Genomic DNA, 10,713 nt, shown 5'->3' on the forward strand with positions numbered 1-10,713 from the left:
GGGACAGTGAGGGGACAGTGGAGCCGAGAGGGGGGACAGTGAGGGGACAGTGGAGCCGAGAGAGGGGACAGTGGAGCCGAGAGAGGAGACAGTGAGGGGACAGTGGAGCCGAGAGAGGGGACAGTGGAGCCGAGAGAGGAGACAGTGGAGCCGAGAGAGGAGACAGTGGAGCCGAGAGAGGAGACAGTGGAGCCGAGAGAGGGGACAGTGAGGGGATAGTGGAGCTGAGAGAGGGGACAGTGAGGGGATAGTGGAGCTGAGAGAGAGGACGGTGAGGGGACAGTGGAGCCAAGAGAGGAAAGTGTAGATACAGGAGGCAGTCATAATGTTATGGCTGATTGGTGTATGACGAGGATGGACTGTCCTGGTGAGTACTGGCCATGGCCTGTGTACAGCAACTGTCCCTAAACCAGCCGGTACTTAAACGGACCTGACACCTGCCACAGAAACACATGACCTCAGATGTCTGTGACAATTTATTTAAAGTAACTCTAGGTAATATTTTCACTTTAAAATTCCAGCTCCACTGAGCTGTAACAGGGAGAACAGAGCCCCTGTCGCTGCCACTCCGGGCTCAGCACTGCAGAAACTGCACTATGTAATCTTTGGAGGAGAGTAGGAAACCAATCCTTCCCCCTCATTGATTTTAATACAGTGCTGTAAAGTACTAGGTGTAGGTTATACTTTGTAAAATAGAATACAACTGTGTTAATCACAGTGTGATGAGGGATTCTCCTGCAGAGCCGTCTGAGGGCTGGAAGGTCAGGCTCATTCAGCAGTGGTGTCCGACCTTGTCTGACATGGACTGAGATTTCTCTGGAGTTATTGAGTCTTCTCCAGTGCTGTGGATGTGAGACAGTGAGATCTCACTCTGAGAAATGTTCTCTTTCAGCTGTTTGATTCTCTTTCAGAGGTTTAGAAACATTTTAAGAGTGGAAGCTTCTGACGGACAAAACAGACTTTGGTACTCCTTTAAAGGACAGAGAAGGTGGAGTCTGATTTACTCTCAGCAGAGAGAGAGAGAGAGAGAGAGAGAGAGAGAGAGAGAGAGATGGCGGAACTATAGAAGAGTATATCATTTCCTTGAGTGAAGTGACAGAAGACAGAAGAAGAGAATGAGAAAAGAAGAGAAGAGACAGTGGCGTGGATTAAGGAGCTGGAATTGTGGATTTATTCTGTACCCTTCTAAAAAGAAGTGGGCGTTCCCATTTGGCTCTGTCTAAATTCCACTGTTTGTTTTTTGGGACTTTTGTTTTCACTTGGCCTTTTTTTTTTATGGAGATCACAGTGGTGAGCATCAAAATAACAAAAATAATTTAAGTGCTTTTTCAGGTGCATTCTTCACAAGTGTTTCTTGGCTTTGATGTGTGTTTTTTTGTATTCTTTTACTAAAATAAGTTTCTTTAAAAGGCTGCTACACGTCGTACAAGAGTAACTCTCCAAAGAACCTGCCACTGGAAGCTGTTATAGAGAATCAGCTGTGACTCCGGTCAGGTTTTTGTGCTTCTGTTGTTACTGAGATACATTCAGAACATGAATAAATAACTATATACTCCACAAGTACAGAATATAAAGACGTAAACGGAGTGGGGTGTCAGGAAAAGGTTAAATGGTCAGCTGTTATAGAGTGTGAGAGCAGCAGAGTGTACGGTGCATGCCGTGGAGCACAGTGGGTTCCAGAGTTAAATTTAGCTGCAGACAATGGTCCAGCCGCGGTGCTGCGGGATTAGAACAGACCCCCGAACTATTTACAGCTGAGAGGTGAAGGCCATCGGACCCCGAGCAAAATGTCTGAGAATAACGCTGACCCAGCCCCTCTCTCACATACACAAGCCTGGTTTACACTTCACTCTCATGTACAGTCAAAAGAAACAGACAACTTAAAAACAGTCCAAGATTGATTGTGTTCCTCTGTGTTGTTTTATTCACCAAAGTTTTGAGGATCTGACTCAGACGCTTTAACAACAACTAACAACTACCACAGACTGTAAACATGACTCACTGTGTCATCCCTGCACTTCTTATTTGTGATTAACATCTTTGTTGTAGTTAACCACAGTAAACAATACTGACTAACACTGACTTATTTTTGCTGTTACAGTTACATTACTTAAGGTGGAACTGACTCTAAATTCAGGAGAGCGCTAACTGCATGAAAGTAAACAGGTGCTACAAAACTAAACAGCTCGAGTTACACATGAGTTTCTGTGGGAATTCAAAAGTGAATAAACACAGACAATTTACACTTCAGACACGTACAAGATACAGTCACTTCTTACTCACGCGCACCACTTCACATTTAAAAAATACAGTTGCTTCTTACTCACACACACTGCTCCACCTTAAGATACAGTCGCTTCTTACTCATGCACACCGCTCCACCTTAAAAGATACAGTCACTTCTTACACACGCACACCACTCCACCTTAAAAGAAGTCTCTTCTTACTCAACCAAAGAGAACTGTTTCCCTACAATCACAGTCATTACCATTAACTACAATAAACTGATAAAAACAACACTGTTGTAGTTGTGTTGTTTTATCATTGTTAACAGCTTTGTCGTGATTAACAGTGTCATTATTGTCTTCTGGTTGTTGTTGTTGTAGTTTAGGGAGTTGGAGTTTTCCCTTTGGGTATGATGGGGAACTACACCTCTGCTTTCCACGCTGGTGAGGAATTTCCTTTGTTTCCTTCCCTTTTTATCACTTTATTTCATTCAGAGATCACACCATCTCCTGAACTCACTTTAGAAGAAATCTGTTAAAACAAAATCTCACACAGAACCAGAACCAGACAACAGAGTGATGCAGCATCTTGAGCAGTTCCTGGGTGGTTGCTATGGTTTTAAAATTGGTTGCTATGGCATTGATAGTTAGTTGTTAGGGTGTTGTTAACCAATTCCTATGGTATTTCTGGTGATTACAGGGATGTTACTGAGATATTATGGTGTAGCAGGTTGCTGCTATGGAAGCAGAACTGGTTGCTATGGTATTTTTTAAGCCAATGTTATCCTATTCCCTACATTATGGCTAGGATGAAATAAGGTGGCTGCTGGTATATTGCTACAATTATTATTATGTTGCGCCTGCTGCTTATGTTTTCGAGCTATCGACTCTGTTCCACCTGGAAATTGTGCATCTTATAGCGACAATGTGGGCTTGTATACAGTTTTCCGATACCCGCACTCGTTAGCCCGCTACACTTGTTTTTCCCCAGTCATTTCTATGGAATTAATTTTCAAAGTGCTCTAACGGTCAATTTTCAAGCTACGGACACGAGATTCCAGACAGTCGGACCCAGGTGCATCGGGACCCGTCACATCCATTTTCGGACCTCTTGCACTTCATCGTTCCCTTTCTATCCCTCCATTCATTTCAATGGGTGGCAGTTAGAGTGAGTGATGTCACCGCACTCTAGCTTCTCTGCCCAAAAAACGTTTTTTTCACTTTTCAGCCAAACAATTCACCATAACTTCCTTATAGTTTCACCTAGAAACCTTATTTAGATTATAAATGGTAGAGAAACCTCCTTTCCAGCACCTGTAAATATGAATATTATTGAAAATATGTTTTTTGAGTTATGAATTTTGGTTCAGCACTAGGGAGGGTTTCGACTCCCATAGAGTTCAATGTATTTTTAGAGCGGCTCAGAGTGTGGTTTTTAAATTTTTCTCCTGTTTTTAACTCGTCATAACATGCTCAATTCACACTCAATCTGCAGATTTGTTTATACCAGATTGATCCCCAGAGTTTCCTTGTCGCAACAGTATATACAGTTAAGTGATTTGGGAAAATCTTTCCGAGCTATAATCATTTGTTCGGAGGGTGGGTACGCTCCCATAGGAATGCACTGAAATTATTATTATTATTTATTTTATTTTTTTCAATTTTCTGCCGAACATTTCACCATAACTTCCTTATACTTTCACCTTCAGTTTCAGACCATTTAATAAAATATTGTTTTTGAGTTATGAATTTTTGTTCGACACTTGGGAGGGTTTCAGCTACCATAGAGCTCAATGTATTTTTAGAGCGGGTCGGCACGCAGATTTTCAAAATTTTGCCTGTTTTTAACTCGCCATTACACCATAATTTCTCACTCAAAGCGCCAGACTTTCCTTGTCGCTACGGTATGTTTCATTCATTTTTGGACCTGGAAAAGTTTTCGAGCTACGGGTGATTTTTGGGAGGGAGGGTTCACCCCCCCGGTCAAAATTCATTGACTCGTGATCCTGTCAGTTGTGTTCTGTGAGCGTGTGTGAGAGAGAGAGAGAGGGGGGAGGGGGAGGGGCAGAGGCAGAGAAGGAGGGGGAAAGGTGTGAGGGACATAGAAAGGTCATTTTTAAGGGGGACGTCTTAATTATCCAGGGTTTCTTAAGGTGGGATTTTTTTTTACAATACCTCATTCACAATATACTGACAGTCTTTTCAACATTTTAACCTTTATTTCAAGTTGTCATTTTTAAAGGTGGACGTCTCAATACAACTGTGGGTTTCTTAAGGTGGAATTTTTTTAGAATACCGTCTTCAAAATATATTAGCAGCCTTTCAACATTTTAACCTTTATTTACAGTGGTCATTTTTAAAGATGGACGTCTCAATACAATTGTGGGTTTCTTAAGGTGGAATTGTTTTTAAAGTGGAATTCAAAATGTATCGTTTTCCATTCACGGCCTACGGAGAGTACAATGTAAACGGCCTGTGAGAGAGTGCTCTCTTAACATCCCACTACCAACAGCTTTGCAGTCAACTCCTTCACCATAGCGTCGCCTCTGGACCCAACACTATTTTAAGGTGGTATTTATTAATGTTCATGCAGATTGTATGTCGCTAACTATTTTTCCTTCTTTCACCACACAGATGTCGAAGATTTTAAGGCGATCCTTTCCTCCCTTGAGCACTGCTCACCTGATGGTCACACAATGGAGAACTCCACCTTAAACAATAATAACGTCAGTAAGTGTCTCCATCATTCACTACAGTCTGTTGTCACATTATTAGGATGGGTTTGTGGACTCCTGCTCATCCAGCATTTCTCCTGAGCTACAGGAACCTCTCTACTATTCTGCTGTGTGTGTGTGTGTGTGTGTGTGTGTGTGTATACACTTTTCCACAGGTTAACACTGAAGAGTTAAATTTAACTCAAGGACGTCTCAGACACAAGCATTTCACAATGATTAACTACAGCTGCTCCCCACACACACAACACCAAGAGTGTCACTCGGCAGATCACAGACCTGACACTGCGCTAACTCTTACTGTGTCTGTCATACTAGCTGGTTGCTAGGATGTTGGTAGGTGGTTGCTAAGGGGTTATCAAGCAGTGACTATTCCAGTATTCCAGTTGGTTGCTATGGTGTTGGTAACAAATTGCTAGGGGATTACTAAGCAGTTGCTAGGATATTCCAGATGGTTGCTAGGGTATTGGTAGTTTGTTAATAGGGGGTTACTAAGCAGTTGCTATAGTACACCAGCTGGTTGCTAGGTTGTTGGTAACTGGTTCCTAGGGAATCCCAGGTGGTTGCATGGGTGTTGGTAGCTAGTTGGTAAGGGGATACTAAGCTGTTGTTATGGTATTCTAAGTGGTTGCTAGTACTAGTGGCTGGTGGCTAGTTAGGGTTGCTATTTGGTCCCTGCTTGTTGCTATAGTAACTCAGAGGGTTTCACTAAGCAGTTCCTATGGCTTCCCATTGCTAGGATGTAGCGAAGGTGTTGGTTAGTGGTCGTTAGGCCAGGCATTTAAATTCAGTGGAGACTGAGTAGTGGGAGGTTTTTGCTGTGTTTAGCCTCATGTGGGCGCCGTTTCTCAAAATGGACACTAAGTTTACAGATGAGACACTGTTAGAGATGGGTCCAAATTGACCAAGACTCTCAGGTTGGATCTCCTCTAACTTACCCTCAGGCCTCCGTCATCTGGAGCCGGATTCAGGGAAATAAAGAGATACTGACAAAGGAAGTGCATCAAGAACTTTATTGAAGAAAGCAAAGTCCTACATCTATAGGATATGTATGTGTCCTACATCTACAGGACGACGGGGAATGGGGTGATGGCATTGATGGATAAGGGAGAGGCATATTCCATGAAAGAAGAGAGAAGCGAGGTTTATAAAGATTAGGATGCTCTCGTATGATTGAGCCATGTGCAGAGAGAGAGAGAGAGATAGAGAGAACAAAGAGAGGGGTAGAGTGAGCAGCTGACCTCGGGCGAGCAGGTAGTGGTCAAACATTGTGGCTGATAAGCGGAGAAGCTGGGTGTCTGGGGACTGAAAGGTGCCAGTGTCTGACACTACACTTTAAACCACTCCCACTGCTTCATGGTTTACACCAGTGTCCAGCAAACCACATCCATCCAGGGTCCACTACAGACCTCTCAGCACTGGGATTTGAAAATAAGGGACATTTTCCCTTTGTCTTAAGGAGCTCAGGGTTTGGGGCAGATCTACTATGTAACCCAATGTCACTCAGACAAACACTTGCTTTAATATATCAGTGGCGTTAGAGTTCAATAACTGACAGATAACTGCACTGTGTTAATGGAAACACAAAGAGAATAACAATATTTAGTGCTCGTACTTGTTATTTATTTATGTGTTGGTTCAGTGAGGATATGCACACATCTGTTACACAGTATTCAGCTGTGATTCTGAGAATGAATGTACACTGCCACCTGTGCACCATCAGTGGTACTGGCATTTTATTAGAAAAAATATAAACGAGATGAGAGCCAGACAGAAACTAAAGGCTAAAAAACTGGACAATCCCAGGGAAGACGGGAGAGTGGACAGGTGCGGTCCACTTCTGGATACCAGCTGGGACACGTCTCCTCAGTGCAAATTAACATATTGATTGTATATCTGTCAATCAAAAGACATCTAATCTGACTGGTCGGATCTTTAACTTTCCTGAAATTCTCTCTGTGTCCTGTAGGTGGTGCTGAAGCGACAGGAGACTGGGGTCAAAATGAACCGGATATTTCTGCCCTTAAATTCTTGCACAGTGTCCCAGGACCATCCAGAGAAAACACAGTAGGACTCTCTCTCTCACACACACACCTCTCACACACACACACCAATAGACAAAAAAAAGAACTCAGACACTAAAAGTTAGGGTTGTTAAAGAGCGGAGCAGTTGTGCAGAGATATGGAGGCCCTGTGTGATCAGAACAGGTTCAAGTTCATCAGCCGATTCCATTCAGACTCAGTGTATTTTAAGTAAAGACCAAAGTTTCAGATTCACCTTATCACATCTGCTTTCTATTACTCCCCTCTGGGAGGCACTACAGAGCCTTAAACAGTGAATGTGTATATTCCACACTGCAGTAAATTCACCAAATGTCTGAACAGCGAACTGTAAAGTTTGTAATTGTTCTCTTTTGAATGATCACCATGTGGTGACCAGCTCCATCCATCAGTTCATTAATAAAGTAATGCATCAAATCTAAGTCCATTTGCTTCATTAAATAAAAAATCAACAAAGAAAAACTAAATCAGATGAAAATTTTTAAACAAAACAAACACAGAGTTCTCCCCAAAGCTCAGAGATAAAGAGTCCGCTCTCACCTCGGTCCTCGGCTTGAACCTGAACTCCACAATAATCCAGTCGCTCCAGGCCCCAGACAGAGGAGATTCCTAAGGAGCCGACTCCACACAGACTTCCCTCCTGCATCTGTCCAACATGGACACCTCCACCTTTTCCTCTTCCAGCCAGGCCCTGTCTTCAAATTAAAAGTCCTGCTTCCTGTTTGAGGAGCAGATACTAAAGCCCTGTCCTGAAGGCTGCAGTAAGGACCTGGAGAGGGCGCCAGAGAACACCCCTTCTGTGATCAACACAGTGAGAGCTGAGGCCTGGAGAGGGCGCCAGGGAGGTGGCTTTAATGTTATGGCTGATCAGTTTATATAATTATATTGTTGTATTATTGTATTATTTAAACTCAGGAGCCAAATATTAAAACCGATTCTATATTATTTTTATTGACAGAAGTGTATATTTATGTTTATTTATGAAGGATAATATTGTTTATGTATTGGGGTGTATTATTGTTATATATATAGAATTTGTTTATAGAGATGTATACTATTATTTATTTACAGGTGTATAGTTAAAGTTACAGAAGTGTATGTTCTTATTTGTTTTTATTAATACTATTTTTTTTATTTGCAGTTATGTTTATTTTGCTTGTTTACATAGATATATACTTGTTTACACTGATGTTTATTGTTTGTATACTCATTTGTTTATTGTTTTTACAGATGCAAATTATTGTTTACAGAGATATATACTTGTTTATAGAGGTGTTTACTGTTAGATGTTTATTGTTGTTTATTGACAGAGATAATTGTTTATGGAGATGTTTATTGCTATGTCATTATTGTTTACAGTAATATATATAATTTATTTATAGAGACGTATAAGTATAGTATGTTTACAGAAGTGTATGTGGTTGTTTGTTTACAGGAGCCTGTTGCTATGGCAACGACTGGGTCTCCTGACCCTTCTGGAGCAGATTTAAGGCGGAGACAAAAAGCTCTGCATCCCTCTTCTCTAGAGCATCTCCGAGAGGAGATACAGGACATGAGAGGAGAACTGGAACAGCTGAGGAGCCAACACAAGTGAGTGTGTGTGTGTGTGTGGGGGGGGGGGGGTGCAGAGTTGTGTTCAGTTGCTGTAAGCTGCTCTCATTTTAAAATCTCTATAGAAACAAATGCAGTGAAATGGGAGGTTCTTGAGCAGCTGCACATGAATCTATGTAGGGAATATATCCCTCTCTCTCTCTCTCTCTCTCTCTCTCTGTCTCTCTTTCTGTTACAGGAGGGAGATTAAACTGATGATGAATGAACTAGATGAAGAGAAGAAGCAACGTTTGTCTCTCCAGGTAAAAGACACAGCTCTCTCTTAAAGGTACAGTCAGTTCAGGTAGTTCATTCTGCCACCGCTGCAGGGGCTGCTCAGGTCACTGTCTGTGAGGAGTGTGGTGTGTTCTCCCTGTGTCTGCGTGGGTTTCCTCCAGGTGACTGTCTGTGAGGAGTGTGGTGTGTTCTCTCTGCGTCTGCGTGGGTTTCCTCCGGGTGACTGTTTGTGAGGAGTGTGGTGTGTTCTTTCTTTGTCTGCGTGGGTTTCCTCCGGGTGCCCCACTTTCCTCCCACAGTCCAAACACACACACATTGGTGAGTGAAACTGTCCACTGGTGTGTTTGTCAGTGACTGGGTGAATGTGTGAGTGACTGAGTGAGTGTTTGAGTGACTGGGTGAGTGTGTAAGTGACTGGGTGAGTGTGTGAGTGACTGGGTGAGTCTGTGAGTGACTGGGTGAGTGTGTGAAGGATTGGCCCCCTCCCTGTGTCTGCGTGGGTTTCCTCCGGGTGACTGTCTGTGAGGAGTGTGGTGTGTTCTCTCTGTGTCTGCGTGGGTTTCCTCGGGGTGACTGTCTGTGAGGAGTGTGGTGTGTTCTCCCTGTGTCTGTGTGGGTTTCCTCCGGGTGACTGTCTGTGTGGAGTGTGGTGTGTTCTCCCTGTGTCTGTGTGGGTTTCCACCGGGTGACTGTCTGTGAGGAGTGTGGTGTGTTCTCCCTGTGTCTGTGTGGGTTTCCTCCGGGTGACTGTCTGTGTGGAGTGTGGTGTGTTCTTCCTGTGTCTGTGTGGGTTTCCTCCGGGTGACTGTCTGTGAGGAGTGTGGTGTGTTCTCCCTGTGTCTGCATGGGTTTCCACAGAGTAGAGTTTCTACAGAGCAGCAGCCACTAGGTGTCAGTGTAACTGCTGTTTCAGAACATGGTGATGAACCAGTGCAGAAAATGACTGACTGCATCTTCAGTAAACAGCAAACAAAGCAATGTAAACTCTTTTAAATTCAGAAACTGAATAAACTCTCCTCTGTTCCTCAGGTGGAGGTGGAGCGTCTTAAGAAACACATGTCCAAATAATGACCCAGTGTCTCAAAGCCTCTGGGAAGGCTTTACACTACATGCCTGAACATAGCTGTGAAGATCTGATGGAATTCAGCCACATAAACCTATTGTGAAACTGCGTTCAGAACAAAACGATGGGTCTCATCTCACACTCAGAACAGAGCCGAGGTCCGAGGAGCTTCTCCAGCGTTAGGTCACGGATGGAGATTTTAACGACTACTCTGAGAACACCTTCCATTTAAGACGGTTATTATAGCGCCCCCTAACTGCTGAAAATGCCAGTTTTCTGAGAGTCCATGAGGACGGGTGAATTAGCTCTTGATATTAGTTATGTTGTAAATAACTTTTCAGACCCGAAATATCATCAGATATTTGTCCTGGAAATGAAAAAAACGTCTATTTAATATTTTTCATCAAAAAATCTACAGAGTTTAAGCCTTAATAGTAATTTAGTTTTGATTTTAAACACTGTATGTGTCATGTACTAATCCCACAGTCAGTTTTCTGTGCGCTGCCTGAGTCAGAAACACAGGATAAAACGAGCCGTTCTGATTCTGCTCCGTTTTTAACGTCAAGTGTAGAGACTTTAGAATGGCCCCGCCCCTTCATCTGAGTGTGTCCAATCACAGCGCTGGACCCGTGTTTATGTGAGAGCACAAAGACGAGGTTAAACTCAGCAAAACAGACACAACGAGCGCGGAGAAATAAGAGCACTGAGTAAAAACGGAGAAGAAAGAGAACAGAGTGAAAACGGCTAAAAACCAGAGCTTCTGCTCCTCGCTCCTCACTGCTGTGCGCTCGGGGTCGGGGTGAAC

The 10,713-nt window shown here is 43.1% G+C and overlaps 1 protein-coding gene and 1 long non-coding RNA gene across 5 annotated transcripts in view; one reads left to right on the top strand and one right to left on the bottom strand.

Annotated features, from left to right (window-relative positions):
• The window catches only part of LOC136668806 (uncharacterized), a 42,029-nt gene extending 34,314 nt beyond the window's left edge, over nt 1-7,715 (bottom strand). For all 4 annotated transcript variants that reach the window (XR_010795535.1, XR_010795536.1, XR_010795533.1 and 1 more), the window contains exon 1: nt 7,559-7,715. This is a non-coding gene — a long non-coding RNA (uncharacterized lncRNA). The remainder of the gene's footprint in view (nt 1-7,558) is intronic.
• si:dkey-71d15.2 (SH3 domain-containing kinase-binding protein 1) lies at nt 1,142-10,711 on the top strand. Its single transcript, XM_066646514.1, has 8 exons — nt 1,142-1,290; nt 1,411-1,489; nt 2,607-2,669; nt 4,860-4,955; nt 6,927-7,024; nt 8,454-8,608; nt 8,808-8,871; nt 9,875-10,711. Exons 3-8 carry the CDS (start codon nt 2,636-2,638, stop codon nt 9,911-9,913), a joined length of 486 nt encoding a protein of 161 aa, XP_066502611.1. The 5' UTR covers nt 1,142-1,290; nt 1,411-1,489; nt 2,607-2,635; the 3' UTR covers nt 9,914-10,711.
• Nucleotides 10,712-10,713: the final 2 nt, after the last annotated feature.

Source organism: Hoplias malabaricus, chromosome 15, assembly GCF_029633855.1.
Source record: "Hoplias malabaricus isolate fHopMal1 chromosome 15, fHopMal1.hap1, whole genome shotgun sequence".
In the NCBI taxonomy this organism is placed as follows: Eukaryota; Metazoa; Chordata; class Actinopteri; order Characiformes; family Erythrinidae; genus Hoplias; species Hoplias malabaricus.

Bases quoted from the DNA above. Each gene is read 5' to 3' on its own strand.
- si:dkey-71d15.2 (XM_066646514.1), top strand. From the start codon at position 2,636: ATGATGGGGAACTACACCTCTGCTTTCCACGCTG. The intron at 4,956-6,926 runs GTAAGTGTCTCC...TGTGTCCTGTAG, and splicing joins CTTAAACAATAATAACGTCA to GTGGTGCTGAAGCGACAGGA. The intron at 8,609-8,807 runs GTGAGTGTGTGT...TTTCTGTTACAG, and splicing joins CAGCTGAGGAGCCAACACAA to GAGGGAGATTAAACTGATGA.